This window comes from Microtus ochrogaster, unplaced genomic scaffold, assembly GCF_000317375.1.
Source record: "Microtus ochrogaster isolate Prairie Vole_2 unplaced genomic scaffold, MicOch1.0 UNK3, whole genome shotgun sequence".
Lineage (NCBI taxonomy): Eukaryota > Metazoa > Chordata > Mammalia > Rodentia > Cricetidae > Microtus > Microtus ochrogaster.
Genome location: NW_004949101.1, coordinates 212,732 through 232,221, shown reverse-complemented (window position 1 = coordinate 232,221; position 19,490 = coordinate 212,732). Strand labels below are relative to the sequence as shown.

At 45.4% G+C, this 19,490-nt stretch overlaps 2 protein-coding genes across 5 annotated transcripts in view; both read left to right on the top strand.

The window, feature by feature from the left end:
* Positions 1-4,547: 4,547 nt before the first annotated feature.
* Positions 4,548-6,681, top strand: LOC101979717 (cystatin-14). The gene is made up of 3 exons (XM_005365473.2): positions 4,548-4,763; positions 5,196-5,306; positions 6,416-6,681. The coding sequence occupies exons 1-3, from the start codon at positions 4,548-4,550 to the stop codon at positions 6,494-6,496; spliced, it is 408 nt and encodes a 135-aa protein (XP_005365530.1). The 3' UTR covers positions 6,497-6,681.
* A 2,779-nt stretch (positions 6,682-9,460) lies between these two features.
* Positions 9,461-19,490, top strand: part of Cst8 (cystatin 8) — a 13,252-nt gene continuing 3,222 nt past the window's right edge. The window contains exons 1-3 of one of the 4 annotated variants that reach the window (XM_005365474.1): positions 9,461-9,708; positions 13,003-13,113; positions 17,062-17,361. In XM_005365474.1, coding sequence (XP_005365531.1) covers positions 9,514-9,708; positions 13,003-13,113; positions 17,062-17,361 — 606 coding nt within the window. In that variant the 5' untranslated portion in view covers positions 9,461-9,513. Of the gene's footprint in view, positions 9,709-10,162; positions 10,308-13,002; positions 13,114-13,960; positions 14,169-15,574; positions 15,680-17,061; positions 17,362-19,490 lie in introns of those variants that run through there. The other 3 variants (XM_013353152.1, XM_013353150.1, XM_013353151.1) reach the window with 3 other exon arrangements.

Below are 19,490 nucleotides of genomic sequence, written 5' to 3'. Positions count from 1 at the left end.
ACTGCTACCTTAACTGAGGCCTCATTGGGTGGGAATCCTTGTAGGAAAGAGTCTGTGGTCTGCAACTTGCACCATCAAATCCCCATAACCTACTTGGTGTCATTTGGAGAGCAATCCCTTGTTATCTTCCCCACCATGAGCACTCACGAAGAAAGAGAAGTCATCACCTCCACAAAGTTCCCTCCCCGCTCAAACTCCTTGCATGTCCCTCCACTTCCTCTAGAATTTTTCTCTTTATCTTTCTCTCTCTCTCTTCTTCTCTGTCTCTCTGTCTCTGTCTCTCTCTGTCTCTCTCTCTCACCCTCCCTACACACGTATATTAATACAGCTAGGGTGCATGTGACAGGCAGGAGCCAGGGACTCGACCTAGCCTTTGTGCCCTCCCTGTGAGACAGGTTTCTCAGTGGGGTAGAACCCTGGGTATACACAACACTCACGGACTTATCAATACACTGAAGAAGGTGCCTTTGCCTGTCACTCTGCTGGCACCCCCAGCATCCACTGGTAGCAGGCCACAGAGCCTTCACCTGCCTGAGTAACGAGAGCCTGGAGCTATGCCAGTGCTTTCTTCTGATGACCTTGGGGGATTTGAGTTGAGCAACACAGTTGCTGTATCTCTCTGTGTCTCAGCCAACTCCTCTACAAAGAGGTGACCTTTGGACTTAGGAGACTCCTAGCCACAGTAACTCATTATCCTTCCTCTCAAAAAGCAAAAATACTTTTCCGTTGCTGAAACCACAAGAGAGTGGCCATAGCACTGCAATAGGGACACACTGCATTTACCACTCTGACGGTTCATGTGTCCCCGCTCTCATCTGTCGCTACATGCCAAATGTTCTGCCATATCCCGGCATGCTGAGATAAAAACATCATCTCAAACTCAAAATAGAGTTACAGTGTAAAGAATATCAGAAATATCAGCTATACCTCTGAAATATCAGAGAAAGAATCAATGATGTAATTGCCTCCTCACTCTCAAACTTACCATTAATTCCTGTAAACAGGTGTGCTCTTCTCCATAACCCAGTGCGAGCAACCACTGCACTCAGGGGCTGGCACTAGAAGTACCATCTCGCTGTCCTCAAATGTCATCAGGAATCCAGGAGCAGTACATGGCCTTAGCTCAGCTAATTGTGGAGTCCTGAGTGTGTCCAGGGTCTTTTAGCAATGGGCTCCTGGAAGGGAACTCACTCCAAATGCTCTTTCTAAGTGACAGAGTCACCAGCAACTCTGATCTTCTCCTGTCCCAAATGGCTCCTTACTCATCTCCTTGATCTTTATGACCTTAATAGCACTGAAGAGTATTCTGATATTTTAGAATTTCCTCAAACTTGTATTTTCTGGTTTGCAGATGAGGATGCCATCAATGTATAAGAGTTATGCTGAGACGGACCAATCCAGCCTCTCCGCTCTGCATGCATTGGTCTCAAAGAGCACGTACTTCGGCACATGCTGGAGGTTAGGCCCACGTTCTGCTTTCCAGTGTTCTTCATTGTCCTCCAATCTGAGTCCTCAACAAGCCTGGCAAAGGGAATCTGCTCTGTTTGACAGCTACATACTGCTATCTTTATTTTATAACCTAAAGAAATTTTCAAATTTTGTTTATTTAGTTTACATCAACTTCAGTTTTCCCTCCCTCAACTCCTCCAATTCCCTCCACCCACCATTTCTTCTCCACCTCTCCCTCAAACTACTTCTCTTCTGTTTCTGTTCCAAAAGGGGCAGGTTTCCCATGAATATCAACAAAGCATGGCATGTCAAGTTGCAATAAGTCTAAGCATTTCCCCATGTATTTAGACTGGGCAATGCAAACCAGTATGAGAAATAGGTTCCAAGAGTTAGACAAAGCATCAGGGACAGCCCCTGATCTCATCAGGAGTCACACAAACAGACCAAGCCACACAATTGTCACATATATGGAGAGGGTTTAGGTCTGCCCCATGTAGGTTCCCCGGTTGTTGCTTCAGACTCTGTGAGTTACTATGAGTCAGGTTAGTTGATTCTGTGGCTTTTCTTATCATGTCCTTGGCCCCTATGGCTCTTACAATCCCTCTTCTCTCTCTTCAACAGGATTTGCTATTCTCTGTCTAATGTTTGACTGTGGGTCCCACATCTCTTTTCATCAGTTACTGGATGAAGGCTCTGAGGACAATTAGGATGGTCACCTCTCTGATCACAAGAGATGGCTAGTTTAGGCTACATATCCACTATTACTGGGAGTCTTAGCTGGGGTCATTCTTATAGATTTGTGGAAATTTCCCTTGCATCAGGTTTCTGCCTGATCCTCCAAAGTCCCCCTCATTCTAGAGATCTTTCAGTGCTCTCTCTCTCCACCCACTCCCCAACCCAATCCCTCTAATGTCCATTCCCATCCACCCCAGTTCACCCAGCGAGATCTCTTCTATTTCCTCTTCCCAGGGAAATCCGTGACAAGACTCCAGTAAAATGTGGAATTCAATCTTGTGTAGCCCAGGGTGGCCTTGAACTCTAAGAGCTTCGTCTGCCTCTGTCACCCCAAGTCCTAGGATTAAAGATGTATACTACTACTCCCTGGCCTCTAGTGGCTAGCTCTGCACTCTGATCTTCAGACAAGTTTTATTTGTTAAAACATAAACAAAATATTACTACATCAACCCAAAAGCAGCCTCACCTGGTGCCTATGTTTTCAAATGGCCACTTGCCCTTTCAGCAAAGTTCCCCAACTATTTTGCCAAATGCCAGGAAGAAAATTCTTGCTCTCTTCCAGTGATGACTGACTGCACTGAATCTTGATCCTGAGTTTGATGAGGATTATTAATCACTTATAGATAAATGGCTGTAGGGTTCTTGATCCTGAGTCTGAGAAAATTCAGAAAGTTGCTTCCTGTGCCCATGTGTTCAAGGCTATTCCCCACTTTCTCTTTCATCAGGTTCAGTGTAGCTAGATTTTTGTTGAGGTCTTTGATCTACTTGGATATGAGTGGATCATTCATCCACTTATTGAGGAATGACTTGGGGATTTGATTTTGAGTCTGAGGATACACTAACTACTTTTGGATGAAGGATTGGGGCAGGGGCTTGAATCTGAATCTGTTGAGGATACACTAACTACCTATGGATGAATGATTGGGTTGCAGGGAGGCATTTTACTTTTCTATGTAGGCATGACATTCAGATTATTCCAAAAGTATAAAATAGTCTAACATCAGGTGGTAACTCTGCTGTGTTCTACTGTGTCTTCGTGAATTCAGGAGTGACTGATCTCAAATGTGGCACAAGAATTAGATAGCAGGTCAGAGATTCTCTGAAGCCATGGTGCTGCATAGTCCTGTAGTGATTCTTTATTTCTGTTGTAATAAATAAAGCTTGCCTGAAGGTCAGAAAAGCAAAGCAGCCAGCCACTGGCTCTTACCTCTACCTCAGTCTGAACTGATGATCCTGCCTCCAGGAATCTCAGGGACTGTGTGAGAGCTGTCTCCTCCCATCTTACATTCCACTCTAGGGCTGTGATTAAAGGTGTGCTCCACTACTGTCTGGTTTCTATGGCAAACTAGTGTGACTACTGGGATTAAAGGCGTGTGTCACCACTGCCTGGTCTGTAAGGCTGACCAGTAGGACTGCTTTACTCTCTGATCTTTAGGCAAGCTTTATTTATTAAAATACAAACAAAATATCCACTACAGAATCCAGTAAGCCAAGACTTACAATGTACAGACTTAACATTCTATATATGAAATATGCTCTTCTAAAGCGCAGGAAATAGTGGTCATATTCTCAACAATAACAATAAAAATCAATCTCAATACATTTCAAAAAAAGGTAAGACAGATGTTCTCTGCCTGTGGTCGGCTTGAGTTAGAAGTTGGTAAACGAGAGCTGCTTTGAAATCAGCGGTGATTAGAATGAAACAGTTCTGTAATTACAGCCCAGAGGTCAGAAAAGACGTCAGATGATGAGAGCAAGTTAGCAGTGAAGGGTACTGACAATGAGCACAGAAAACAAGGAGAATGGAGTCAGGTGTAGCTGCTGGCCAAAGAGGGCCGGGACAGTAGGAAGATGGCAGCTCATGGGCACCTCCAAATAATCGGCCTTGAACTTGGCAGATGGTGTGTATTGCAGGCAAGGTCATGGGTAGGCTTGGCAACAGCTGATTCCACTTCCCAGGAATGAGTTCGTCAGACTTCTCAGGAGTTTCCTCCGAGCCCTGGGAATCCTCTCCAGCCTCGTGTAATGACAAATGGGGCTGCAGCACAAGTGGGACCTGCCCTGGCAAGGCTCAGGGACAGTCTGGAGATGTGCATACGGAGGGCATGTCTGTGGATGCTTGTCACTTCAGGGTTGGTGCCAACACGGGGGGGGGGGGGTACGTGTCTATCTTCTGTTGGGGTAGTGAGAAGGAACAAGAAGGCAGAAGAGTGGAGATAAGGGCTTACACAGAAACACAAAAGGAGGCATTCAGGAGCACAGGGTTCTGATGGGCAGGGCTGTGTGGGATCCTGAGCTGAGAAGGGTGTTACCAACTGTGGTTGTTCCATCCCTTTACCCTTGTGTTCTCAGTCCCTAGGCTGATGCAGAGGACAGCTATGGTGTGGAAGGTGTCCCTGCTTGTAGGACTGATTGTGCTAGGCACTCATTTATGGACCATTGACAAAGAATTCGTAGACATTACTAAGGATCTAGACTATTTTGTGGCATCAGTGGAGTTTGCTGTGGCTCAGTTCAATGACAACAACCCAGAAGAGAACACATACAGGTTGCTGGAAGTTGGGAGAGCCCAGAAAAAGGTGAGTCCACATACAAAGCTTTACCCCTTCATGTACAGACCCCATTTCTTCATCTGATTTAATCAGATTTCTTAGTCTGGCCCATGCTGCTCAGGGGAATGTTTGAGAGTCGTCACATTGTCATATATGGCTGCAGTGTGTGCAGGTTACTTGTTGTTTAGGATTTGATTGTGTCCTGTGAATGTGCCATAACTGTATGTGTTCATGCCCCTGTAGAGTGCCAGAATTTAGCAGGAAGAAGTACTGAAAGAAGATTGGTACATGTGGCCCTCATAGGCACATTTCTCTTGACATACAATGATGGCATGTACCATATAGATGCCTATTTATAAGCACATGCATATCCAGGCAATGCCCATTTTCTACGTGATTGTCTTTTTGTTTTTGTGTTTATGTTATAAAAATAACACGTGCATAATTTCTTTTCAACAGACATGGACAATGATTTTCTTAATAGTTTTGGAGATGGGTCGCACAATTTGTAAGAAACACGATAAAAACACGGACAATTGCCCATTGCTACAAGGCTCAGGAGAAAAAAAGGTTAGATAATAAAACCATCCGCAGCTACAACTGATCTTTTGGGAGTGAAAAGATAATGAAGTAAAGCCTGAGACTAGATGGAGGGAAGGTGTGAGCAAACATCTCAGGGCTCCCTCACTGGAAGCAGAAGGGGCTATCGTCTCCCCTTATTTGCTTATTTATTACTTTATTTTTATCTCGAAAAATTTTGCATTAATTCTTTGAGAATTTCCTGCAGTGTATTTGGATCATGTTCTCTCCCCAGTTCTCCCCTAACTTTTCAGATCTACCTTTATTTCCAACTTCATGTCCTATTTTTATTAACCAATTTAATTCCATTTGTGCTACCCATCTATTCCTAAATGTGGGGGTGATCCACTGGAATGTGGTTGACCTACTAGAAATAACACAGAAGGGGTCATCTTAGGCAGACAGAGCCTGACTCCCACGCCCATAGCAGCCCTTTGTTGCAGATGCCCACCTGGCTTCCTTGTGGTCTAGAGACCATCTGGATTTGAGAAAACAAATTCCTCCAATGTCATCATCCCTCCTTTGCTCATGTCTTGGGGTTAGGGACTATTTAATTTATCTGCTTACTCTGACTTCCTGATAGATTCTGGGTGATTCTGAGTGACATCATTGTCCCATATGACATGTAATCCATGGGATCTGGCATCTTGAGGATGACTTTCCACTGGGGGACTGTGTTAGTGTTTGGTTTTACCTTCTTACTAATGGCCTTGAAGCAGCATCATTTTTGAGTGGTTTGTGCTGCTGTTGAGCTGGGAAGCGCCCTGATGGGATCTTCTTTCAAGCAATCCCTTGGTTCCTTCAGTATCCTTGGGTTGGATGGAGAAGTTCATCCATCATCATATGTTGCAGGGTGGAAGGTGGGTGGTGAGTTGTGAGGAAAGGATGCTTCAGGGCAAAGACCCCAGGCAGGTGCCCTTTCAGGACCCCCTTGTCTTAGGTGGGGGGATTTTGTGACTTGTGTCCATTGTCCTAGTGGAGATTTGAGCTTTATCGTCTCCACTTCCATAAAATGGCTGTTTCAACTTTATTACTGCATGCTGCACATTATCTCAATGCATTTTAATGTTCTAACTTACTTATTGTGATTATCTTTTCAGGTGCACTGTGTTTTCCAAGTAGATGCCCGACCTTGGTTTTCCCAATTCTCCATCCTGAATAGCACCTGTGTGCCAGCATAAGAGGCACAGGGACTCTGGCTACACATAGTATTCTTCCTTCCTTGAGAGTGTGACTATCTGTAGTCCAAGGTCTGTGTGGTGCTAATGCAATTAAAAGCATCTCACGGCATCTTTTGAATCCCTGAGCAATGCTTAGGCTCTTCTATATTGTCTATTTGCCATGGATACCATTTTTAAAAATAAGCAATTGGTGTGTGTGTGTGTGTGTGTGTGTGTGTGTGTGTGTGTAGCCCTGACTGTCCCAGAACTAGCTTTATAGACCAGTCTGGCCTTGAACTCACAGAGATTCACCTGTCTCTGCCTCCTGAGCGCTGGAATTAAAGGCGTGTGTCACCACCACCTGGCTGCAACTGTCTTATTTTATTACCCTGCCTTAGGTATGGATGTCTGAGTAAATTAGACTCCTCGGTTCATGTGTGCAGGAAGCTGAGTGGGAGGATCTTGGAAACTCACAAGTTAGAGACTGGCTTAGGCACCACAGTGATGTTACAACCGACAAAGCTAAAGAAGGAACAGGAAAAGAACTACAAACTCTCTTCCAGGGCGCAGTCGTCTGTCTCCCCACTACTTCTGTGTCAGGAACCAGGCTCACAGTGGTGTCCATTCTGCAGTGGGATCAGGCCCAGGCTCAGGGGTGGTAAAAAGGAGCAAATGACAAGATAGGTGGCTTTGTCCTCCCGAATACCACAGACTGTCTGACAGGGTTAGAAATAGACACATGATTCTAATTCGAGAGTTTCAGGTACCTTTCTCAGTAACTGACAGCTCCACAGAGTAAAAATCACCAAAGACATATAAAATGTGAAAATTTATCAAACAAATTTGATTTTGTGCTACACAGGACATCATCCAAGTCCAGAACATGCCCTCTTTGAACCTGTGGATAATTTACCAAAACTGAGCATGTTCTGGTCCATAATCTATATCTTCATGAACTTCAGAGAATGGATGTCATATGGATTGTGTTCTCTGATGGCAGTGGAATTTATCTAGAAATCAAGGAGGGAAATGCTTGAAAATTTATAAATCTCTAAGTGATAAACAGGCTAGTAGAGTGAACCCGGGTAGGAGAGGATGTTTTAAAAAACACATGGTTAAAACATTCTTACTTTTTTTTTTAAAAAAAGATTTTATTTTTTATTATTTTAATTACGTATATGTGTCTCTGTGTGCATGTCTGTGTGTTTGTGCACGTGTGTGTCTGTATGTGGGTATATGCATATGAGTACAAGTGCCTGAAGAACTACCTGACATAGATGCTGAGAACCAAATTCCAGTCCTCTGGAAGAGCAGTAAATACTCTCATCACTGCGCCATCTCTCCAGCCCCCATTCTTATTTCTTTAAAAAAATTATACTTGGCATGTATGGTGTTGTGTTGGGGTGGGGGAAAGCAAGGGGTTCAGGCGTGCTTTGAAGTACTACGGTGGGAAGGATGTCTGCATTTTTAGACACCCTTACCATCACCACCTGTCTTGATTGTTTTTTTGTTTGTTTTGTTTTGTTTTTCTTTTTTTTTGGTCAACTTGCCACAAGCTAGAAGAACCTCAGTTGAGAAAATGTTTCCATCAGATGGCCTGAAGGCAAGCCATCTGTAGGGCGTTTTATCAATCAATGATTGGCATGGGAAGGCCCAGCCCACTGTGGGTGGTGCCATCCCTGTGAAGTGGTCCTGAGTTGTATATATAAAAAAAAAAGGCTAAGAAAGCCAGGAGGAGCAAGTCAGTATGCAGCATTCACTGTGGCATCTGAGTTAGTTCCTGCCTCCAGGTTCCTGCTTTGGGTTCTTTCCCTGACTTCTTTGGATGATGGATAACAAGCTATAAGATGAAATAAACCCTTTCCTCCTCATACTGATTTTTGTCATGCTGCCTTATTACAGCAATAGAAACCTAACTAAGACAGTGTCCATCATTAGGCCATCTTGTGAGATCATTTCCTCCCACCTGGATGCTGCAGGAAGGTATTTCCAATCATGTCCACAGTCCTGTCCCTTTCCATGCAAGAGTTATAGTTCTGCTCCAACTCTATCCCTGAGGTAATGGTTAGGTTCTGGGACAATTTTTGGAATCATGAAGGTTCAAGTATCCTGTTATCCCATGGCAGGGAAGACCATTTGAGCCTAAGTCCTTTCCCATGACGGCACCATTTATACCTTTCCAGCTCACTCATCCCCTGCCTTATTGCCATCTCTGCAGTTTCTCCAAAAGGAAGGCAGAATGTGGATTTTTTTTTTTTTCCTGAGAAGTCTGGCATAGGGCCAAGTGGCAGAGCTGGGCCTGGATATATTAGTAGGTGCCTCTTTCTGAGTCCAGTCGGCTTCACGGCCCATGGCTGCCTTTTTTGTCCATCCCTACAGACCCACTGCCTCCCTTTCTGATTCTCCCTAGTACATGGGTTGCAAAGCCCAGGTCGGGCAGGTGTCAGGGAAGGAGGCAGAGGCAATGAACTGGCCGCTATACTGCAGAGATGGTAGAGAAGATGATCTTCCAGTCCTGACTCTGAGCCCTCCCACTGGGCTCCTCTGAGACGCCAAAGTCATGGGCCCTTGATTCTTAACTCCCAATAATTAAAACCTCTTTTACCTCATGAGAGTTTCTGTGGCTCCACCAGTTCTTGAGTTTAGAGCAGTAACGGTAAACCAGTTGGATTTACAATCCCAAACTTCCTATCAGTTCTTATCAGAGTGGGCCGAGGCTGGGGAAGGCAGTCTTGGGCATGCGCAGGCAAAGGGTAAGTTGCACGAATGCCCATAAGCTTGTGGCTTATGACCCCAAGGTGTAGAAAATATGTCCTCCTTTTCAACCTTCTACTGTCAGATGGAGGGAGGGACAAGGTGGAGGAGTAGAGACGGCAATAGTCAGCTGCCCTAGTCAAAATGAAGACTTTACCTCCCCCCCCCGCCCCCGGGGCCTCTGGTGGGCGGGGCTATGTGGACTGGCATCACCAGCTGCAGCTGCGCCACCTCTCTACCAATGCGTGCATCCTCAGCTCCCAGTGCGGAAAAGGAAGACAGTCATGTTGTGGAAGGCCTTCCTGCTTGTGGGGCTTATTGTGATGGGGATTCGTGACTGCAGCTTCAGATTTGTAGACATCAACAAGAACAATGAGGATTTTAGCATTTCTGTGGAGTATGTAGTGTTTCACTTCAATGAAAATCAGGATGATAATTTTGCCTACAAGTTCCTGAGAGTCCGGAGAAGTCAGAGTCAGGTGAGTAGCCTGCTTCCTGTGTGATGCTTGATTCATACCCGGCAGGGCTGGGGGCTGTTTGGGTTTGCAGTAAGTAGAAACCAAGGCTTTCATTTGGTAAATGTTATTTAAATAAATACCTAATAGTGCTAGAAAAACTCAGAATTTTGGGCTTATTTTACAGTGAGTGCAACCTCTGAAAAGCAAGGTAGAAGGGCGGCATCAATGTCCCAATCTGAGTTCAGGATGAGGGGAATCGAATCAGGGCCGAGGGAAGCCAGAACAGCAGAGACAGGTGGTAAGAATGGCAGGCACGGAAAGGAGAAGAAACAGATCCCCACACAGTGGCAGTCAGCAGCAAGCGTGACAGGGTGACAGGCACCCTTGGGGAGCTGGATGACCTGGGCGTTGCTCAGCAAGGTGGGGATGTAGGCTGGGTACCTGGTAACATCAACATCACTGTCGAGATGACGTCTAGGCAGTCAGCTGAGGAACCACACAGGGAACCATTTTTTCAGACTGCTATGCTGGGCGAAGACATAAGCTGGCCCCAAACCCATGAGTAAGATGGGATGAGGTGGGGTAAGAGCAGTGACACAGGGTCCTGGGAGCTGAAGAAGGTAAGAAAGTGATGGCTCTTTGGGTGGGTGGGAAATGTGCATTGTCACAAGACCCTTAGGGAAGGATGAGCCAATGTACTTAAGAGTCTTGAGTCTCTTGGTAGGATGTACTGTGCTCTGTGACTGTATCTTAGGGAAGGAAATACTGAGATGTAGGTGTGCAGAAGCGGGGTATGGCAGTAAGGATGCCAAGCTGGGAGCACTAGGAATCCACTGGATGGTGCTCTTCAGGCGAACCACCACGTCTTTCACTGAAGGCTTACTGAGTGTAGTGGCCCACACTGCCACTGGACAAGAAGCTTCAGACCATGTTAGAGAGAATGGTGCCTTGACCACCACAAAGCAGGTCTTGGAGCAGATGTGGCGTGTGCTGATCTGGTACCCCAAGGTTCCTTTTTTTCTGAATTAAGTGTTTAGGAACATAATCAAATAACCAAGCAAAGAGCAGCAAAAACAGAACAAGAGGGATGAAGCAGTCTGAGCAGACATCTCTGTATAAGGAAATAGCCTGTATAGGATTTTTGATAGATACTGAGAATAATATTGGGATACTCAACAGCCACTTCATTTAAGTACTTGAAAGATGAGTGAGTGCTCTTTGTACTCAGCACCTACATGAAAGACACATCTTAAATGGGCTGCTGTGTTCCCTGCTCTGTCTGCTCATGGCAGGCTGTCTCATCAGGATCCTACTCTAGGTCACGGAATCACTCACTCAGCAGGTACTTCTGACGCTGCTTAGGACATTTGATAATTGTCACAGTGGCATGGGTGTGGCTGCACCATGTACAGGTTCTTTGCTGTGGATTTGATTGTGTGACTATGTGGCACCCTGGAGGTTCACTGCCCCGTCACTGAGACTACTCAGTATTTACCAGTGGGGAAAGGACTGAGGGGAGACTCGGTGCTTACCCTAGTTGTTCTTTTTATTTATTTATTTATTTATTAAAGATTTCTGTTTCTTCCTGCCACCGCCTTCCATATCCCTCCCCCTCCCCCAGTCAATTCCCCCTCTCTCATCAGCCCAAAGAGCAGACCGGGTTCCCTGCCCTGTGGGGAGTCCAAGGACCTCCCATCTCCTTCCAGGTCTAGTAAGGTGGACATCCAAACTGGCTAGGCTCCCACAAAGCCAGTACGTGCAGTAGGATCAAAACCCAGTGCCATTGTTCTTGACTTCTCATCAGTCCTCATTGTCCGCTATGTTCAGTGAGTCTGGTTTTATCCCATGCGTTTTCAGACCCAGTCCAGCTGGCCTTGGTGAGTTCCCAAAAGAACATCCCCATTGTCTCAGTGTGTGGGTGCACCCCTCATGGCCCTGAGTTCCTTGCTCGTGCTCTCTCTCCTTCTGCTCCTGATTTGGACCTTGGGGTTGTAGTCTGGTGCTCCAATGTGGGACTCAGTCTCTGTCTCCTTTCATTGCCTGATGAAGGTTAATATCTAGGAGGATGTCTATGTTTTTCTTTGGGTTCACCTTCTTATTTAGCTTCTCTGGGATCACTAATTATAGGCTCAATGTTCTTTATTTATTGCTAGAAACCAAATATGAGTGAGTACATACCATGTTCCTCTTTTTGGGTCTGGCTTACCTCACTCAGGATAGTGTTTTCTATTTCCGTCCATTTGCATGCACAATTCAAGAAGTCATTGTTTTTTACTGCCAAGTAGTACTCTAATATGTATATATTCCATACTTTCTTCATCCATTCTTCCATTGAAGGGCATCTAGGTTCCAACCCCGCAACTGACAAAGGTCTGATCTCCAAAATATATAAAGAACTCAAGAAACTAGACTGTAAAAGGCTAATCAACCCATTTATAAAATGGGGCAATGAGCTGAACAGAGAATTCTCAACAGAAGAACTTCAAATGGCCAAAAGACACTTAAGGTCATGCTCAACTTCCTTAGCGATCAGGGAAATGCAAATCAAGACAACTTTAAGATACCATCTTACACCTGTCAGAATGGCTAAAATAAAAAACACCAATGATTGCCTTTGCTGGAGAGGATGTGGAGAAAGGGGTACACTCATCCTTTGCTGGTGGGAATGCAATCTTGTGCAACCACTTTGGAAAGCAGTGTGGCGGTTTCTCAGGAAATTCGGGATCAACCTACCCCTGGACCCAGCAATACCACTCTTGGGAATATACCCAAGAGATGCCCTATCATACAACAAAAGTATATGCTCAACTATGTTCATAGCAACATTGTTTGTAATAGCCAGAACCCTAGTTGTTCTTAATAGATATTTGGGAGCTCTGGGCATCAAACTTTGTTCTTTGAACATGCTAAGCACACACTTTCCAACTGAGCTATATCCCTACATAAGTGGACATATCTCTGGTGCAGAATTAAAAGAAAAATTTGAAAAAAAATTAGATTTAAAAGAGAAAGGCTGAGAAAGAGCATGTCTGTAACCCTAGCACTTGCGAAGCCGAGGAGCAGTAAAATCGAAAGTTGGATGTCATCGTGGGCTATACCAACCTTGTCTAAAAGTGCCAAATCACAGTAACAAAGAAAAAACCCACAGCAAACATCCCCCTCCCCATAAAACAACAGAGAAACAAGACTGTATGTGATATGTGATATTTATTGCTGCTTGCTTGGACTTTCACATTTTCTGCTTGCTTTTATATTGAGCTCTCTTTCACTTATTCTGATGAGTTTTCTAACAGTTTTGCAATTTCTTCTTGACAGAGAAATAAATTGCTGTTTTTAGTAGACCTGGAGATGGGCCGTACAATTTGTAAGAAATTTGAAGAAGACATTGACAATTGCCCATTGCAGGAGGGCCAAGGAGAGAAAAAGGTCTGAGATTAAATCAACCCCTTCTATCAACAGTCTTTTGGGAAAGAATGCATCTTAAGCAGGCAGGCCCTATCTCCCAGTGCTGGAGCAGCCCTCTGCTCATACCCCCACTGTCTGTCCACAGAAAACCTGCAGACACCCACATGGGCTCCACCTATGATGTAATCTTCCCTGTGGTTCCAGTTCTATGCCTCCAGAGACTTTTGAAGGTCCAGGAAGAACATGATTTCCCTTTGGTCATCAGTCTTCCATTGTTGATTTTTTTTGTGTTGGGGAATGAGAACTGTTTGTCTGCTCACTCAGGCTTTTCCTTTAGGGTCTCAAGGGTGATTCTTGGTGACATCCTTGTCCTATAGCTGACATGTGATCCATGGGAACTTGGACCTTATAGATGGTTACCCATCAGGGAGATTCTGTCAGGGTGTGGTCTCACTTTTCAACTAACAACAGCCTTCAATTACCCTCACTTGGGATGCGTTTGTGTGTTCTGTTGGGAAGTTTCTAAACAGATCATTTGTCAAGAAATTCCCTGACTTTCAGGACCCTTGGGCGGGGCAAAAGTTCATCTATCACCATGTGTGTTAAGGAAGCTGTGAGGACAGAAAGATTTAAGATGGGTGATAGTTCCAGCCAGGTGCTTTTTCAGGAGACCGTGGGCTCAGATTTTGCAATCTGTCATTTCTCATGGTGGAGCTTTGAGCTTTATGAGTCTTTAGGTTAATGTGCTTTAGCTTTTTTTCCTTTTCTTCTTTTTTAAAACTTAGTTTTGGGCAAACCGAGTCCCTACTATCTAGATAGCCTCAATGCATTGTGCTTTTCTAATTTATGCTTTGTAACTCTTTTTCAGGTGCGCTGCACTTATATTATGGAGACTCTGCCTTGGATAACTCAGTTCACCGTCATGAACAGTACCTGTGCGGAGATTTAAGCGGGGCTGCCATCTCTGTGTACCTGCAGTCAAAGTCCCCTTTCCTCTGAGGGTGACTTTGTAGCCTTAGAGCATTTTAGAACCAGCACAATTAAAATCGTCTCACAGAACATTCTGGATCCCTGAACAGTGTTTAAGGTTTTCTGTATTATCTATTTGCCACGGATACCATTCTTAGTGATGAGCAATGATGCAACTTTATTGTCATTATTATCAGCTCTCTTGCAGGTTCAGAGTGTTGAGTAGATTCTGTGAAACAGTTTCTTGTTTATTTCAAAGTTTCATTCGTTCATTTTTCCATCATTTCATGTTTGTAAATGTAGTTCATTCATTCATCCTACAATTTCTCCACTCCCTCATTCATATGCTCAGAAGGAAGGCAATAAGCTTCCAGGGAACAGCCCCCTGCATTCCTTTCTGCTTTCATCTCAGGGACCCGGATCACAGTGGGTGACCCTTCTGCAGATGACTAGAGATAGGCGATGGTGTGTGTGTGTGTGTGTGTGTGTGTGTGTGTGTATGAGAGAGGGGAGAGAGAGAGAGAGAGAGAGAGAGAGAGAGAGAGAGAGAGAGAGAGAGAGAGAGAGAGAGAGAGAGAGGAACTGAAAATGACAGAGGTTCTACCCTTATGGACAATGATAGCTGCTGACAAGAGCGTTGACTCGTGGCTGGTGTGACGTCTTAAGAAACAGTAGCTTCATCTCAATGTTCTCACCTGCTCCTGGAAGCTCATGTTCCCACTCAGGTTCCATTTCGGCTTCTATAACTTTCAGCATCATTGACTGTGTCCGGAGAGGCATGGTGCTGCCTCCAGGTTGAGTAACACTGAGTTTCTCCCCTCGGATTCTCGGAAAGCCCTTGGAGGGACGTAAGACTGGCAAGTGGGAGGGTGGGACATTGCAGAGGAGGGAAGGCAGGAGCAGTGCTATCTGGAAGAATACCCAGAATGGAAGCCTGTGAGATCTTTCCTCCTATACTATGGGTCTCTGGTAACTTCAGTTTCAGTGATCTATGGCAGAGAGTCAGTTCTTTCCCAGTCTTCCTATTCCCATGAGCTTCCTATTCATCATGCCCAGGGATAAGGTTTTTAGGAGCAGTTCTGTGCAGCTCCTTGAATGCAGCACAACAGCAGCCTTTGGCTTTCTGACATGTGCAGCCTGCTTCCTCCCTCCCAGGCCCAGATCTGGTCGAACAGCAGAGGGAGAAGCTATTGGCCCAAACACATGAAGCCGAGGGGCCAAGCGTCAAGCGTTTCTGATAGGCCGAGATAGGCACAAGGGGGCACATGAAGTCCCCACATGGAAGGTGCTTGCCTGCTGTCTCCAGGCCTCTGAGCTGCTTGGAGCCAAAGGCTAGAGGCTGGACAGATGCTATGAGACATGGATGGTCACAGACGCTATGGGGCACGGTCACAGATGTCACAGATGCTATGAGACATGGTCACAGGTGCTGTGAGGCATGGTCACAGGTGCTATATTACATCACAAAGCATAGCCTCCCTCTAAGGACCTGGGCCTCAAGGTCAGGGCTTACAGAGCTGCCTGGCCAGGACGTGAGTGTGAGCTGAGTGTGTCAGAGACACAGACGAGCCACAAGCTGGAGTGGCCAGAGTGAGGAAGGAGCCAGCAGGACGAGCAGGTTGGACAGTCTGAGAGGGGTAGTACCAGTGAACACTGGGGCACACCAGCTTTCATAGTTCTAGCTTACAGGACACAGTAGGTGGTGGCAGGCACAGGGCCGTGTGGAAACATGTCAGGGTCTCCCAGGAGAGGATGTTTCTCTAGATGAATGGATCATACCCAGGATGGAGGCAAGAGGCAAAGGCCAAAGGCAGAACCCCTTTAACTAGGGGTTCTATTGGTATATTTCGTTAGACAGGAGACAGGTGGCTCTCAAGGGTGTCCCGAAGAGCTGTGTCTTGAATCCAGCTATAATGATACTGAGAAGGTGGGTTCTTGTAAGATCCTTGAGCTGCAAAATTCATCAGAAGCAAAATGGAGCCATTTCGTTGGGCCTTAGCCAGATCCACTAATGAAACATAAAGCTGGAGGCTCTGATGGGGAGGTCGACCTTGTACCGTGTACCTGATAAGAAAAACAGTTCTCAAAGATTCTGCCAGGAGGCTAATCTTGCACAAAAGCCATTCAGCCTTCCACAGATGATAGACCTGCAAGGACAGCTACCCACTATCGTGTCTTTAACCTTGGACTGATGCCATCCTCATTGCTGATTCTTGCAACCACAGCTTTATTTCCAAAGTCTGATATAATCCTCCTCATTTTGTTTTTCATCTTTTCTTGTTTCAGCCTCCTTGAATATGCTCATTGTGTCTTAAGGAACACATTTTCCCTCTGCCAGGCTCTGCTGCCTTGCAATAAACATAATAAGGATGTTTGGCATGTGTATTGTGGTGTGGCAGTCACACATGTGTGTATGGATGTTCCTGTGTGTGTGTGTGTGTGTGTGTGTGTGTGTGTGTGTGTGTGTGCGAGAGAGAGAGAGAGAGAGAGAGAGAGAGAGAGAGAGAGAGCGAGCGAGCTACTTGTGCACCTGTGTGAATATATGTATGGAGGCAAGAGGTTGGCATCAGATATTATCTCACTGCATTGAGGCAGGAGTTTTCACCTGAAAACAGAGCCCAAGAATTTGGCTAGTTTAGCTAACTATATTGATTTTCCGTCTGCCCTGCCTCCAGTATGCTGGACTTAGAAACAGGCCATGAGACCCACCCTGCATTTTGTGGGTACTGGGGATCTGAACATCCACCCTCATGTTTGCATTACAAGTGCTTTTACCCACTGGGGCATCTCCATAGTCCCATAGTCGATATTAAAAAATATATATGTATGTGTATGTGTATGTGTGTGTGAGAGAGATTGTGTGCGTAACATATAATGCGTGGATCCCATGATTGAACTCATGTCTTCAGATTCTGCAGTCTTAACCCTCTGAGCGATCCTTATGGCTCCACCAATAATTAATACTCAGAGACCTTTTCTCTGTGTTATTTAATTTGGCAGACCTACAGCAGCGGAGCTCTAAGAGGACGTGAAGGACAAACACCTCTCCGGCCTTTTGACCGAGGGACCATGACAAAATACTTGTGTCCCTTCATGCTCATCCTCATCATTCCAGTGGCTCTGGCAGTTGGTGGGGATCAAGCCAAGAATGAAGTGAAGGCGTTGAGGTACTTTGAATCCATCAACATCTCGAATGCCAATGTGAAGCAGTGTGTGTGGTTTGCTATGAAAGAATACAACAAGGGAAGCAAGGACAAGTATGTCTTCCTCGTGGACAGGACACTGCATGCCAAGCTTCAGGTAAGAAAGGGCTGTTCAGACAGGACTTTTACATACGGTGGCACAGAAGAAGGCCAGGCTGAGAGAGGACACAAATGAGAACACAAGGTAGCAGCACAATCCTAAGTATGTGACTCGTTATGCACATACTTACAGCCACAAAAGCAGTAGACTCACACGACCCTTCTCACACATGCCCGACTCAGGTTTTAGTCACGTGTATTAACTTAGTAACTCAGAACTGCTAATTGAATGCTCTCACGCTTATTGAGATCAGGAAAAAAATGAAGCATCAGGAATATTTTCCAATAATGTTGCCACAGACAAGTGCTCCACAGAACAGGGAATATGGGATTATACAGAGGGACATGTAACTGTCTACTGGATAAACTACTAGAGTGTCCTGTACTATTTAATTTTAATTTTTTAATTTATTTTTAGTTATGTGCATGCATGCCTGTGGTTGGGGAGTGTGTAGTTGCCTATGGGGGACAGAAGAGGACATTAGACACCCTGAAACTGAAGTTAAGGCAGTTGTGAGCCACTCATACGGGTTCTGGGAGCTGAAATCAGGTCCCTTACAAGAGTTCTATGTGTTTTGAGCTGCTGGGATATGTGTGTTGATGTTTTACCCAATGTGCATTTAGTAGAAGTGAAGACATTGATTTTATTGCAAAAAGTGTGTCCTTTTTTTACAGAGCAATGCACTGCCCAGCTCTAAGAAACATGGTCCATATAAATCCAATGGGCACAGTGCTTCCTGGAGTTTGCAACACAATACTTACTGCTCTCTTTTGTATAACCTCTTCCCCAATGGCAATTCAGGAATTGGAAACTAAAGCCTCAGTTAGTTGATGGTGTGATTGAATTGGAGAGGTTTTCAACAGTGATGTCACTGTTACGACAATTCATGTTTCCCCATGTCTCAGGAAAACATGTCCTCAATGTTGTATCTCTAGGACATGATGCTGATGATGTAGCACCCTTTACTGATGAGTTGCACTCCACAATCCCTCTTTTACAGCCTCTGGTTCACTTTCTTTGGTGCTCAGGTAGCACAAACAGTTGGTAGTAGTAAATTTCTCATGAGCCGTTTTTGTCTTAGCTCCTGTGAGGGGGATGGTGAAATGAACAACATTCTTCAGGCTATGGGGAGCCAGAAGTCCAACCAAAAAGAAAACCCCTTAGCCAGGAATTAGAATTCTGTTTTGTATTGTGGTACAGCACAGGGGATCAGACTGTCAGGGGAATGGTTTAGACAATGTTTTCCACCTGTAGAATGTATAAATGCTGTACCAAACAGACCAAATCTACTATTAAAATGAGAGTCTCTAAGTGGTGTCCTGGCCTTGGGAGGTGGTCAGCTTTTCTGGATGGTGTCAGTACATAGTGTTGGCAAGAACTGTCACTGTCTTGGGCGTGACCTGGAAGGAAAGGTTTGAAGTCAGAGCAGGAGTTAATGTTGTGGGGGGAGGCTGTTGGGAGGCGGGCTTCCCCAGAAGCAGAGCATCATGGTAGAATTCAAGGGCAGGTGGTGCATTTTGGAGGCCTTTCCAGCAGGCTCTGCGAGGGTAGGAGGGAAAGGAGACACGCAGTGGAAGGTGGCTGACCCAGGGGTGAGTTAATGAGACTGATGGAGTTGGTCTTCTTGACCTTGGGAAGGCATACAGAACGCAGTCAGGCTGGGCCACTCTGTGGGTGGTTGGGCTATTTATCTACCAATCCCCTTCTGCCCACTGCTGAAAGCTGGTCTAGGAGCCCTTGGTTCCTGCTGGGAGCAGGAAGTCTCAAGCAAGAACCACAGGAGCTGGCACTACGTTTGGGAACAATACTGATAGCATCTGCTGCAAAAGGACGGCAGGAAGGACCAGGGATACGAGGGTGGGAAAGCACAGTCAGGCGTCTAGATCCTTCCTGTAAGGCTGCCAGCATGGCACCATGCGATGCTTGGCCTTAAGGGAGGGCCAAGATTTTCAGTTTGTTGTGGGAACACACAAATATTTGGGCTAGGAAGCATTTAGGATTCCTGTGATCAAATTTGAGTTGCAAGGTTGTCTCTTCTCTTCTCTTCTCTTCTCTTCTCTTCTCTTCTCTTCTCTTCTCTTCTCTTCTCTTCTCTTCTCTTCTCTTCTCTTCTCTTCTCTTCTCTC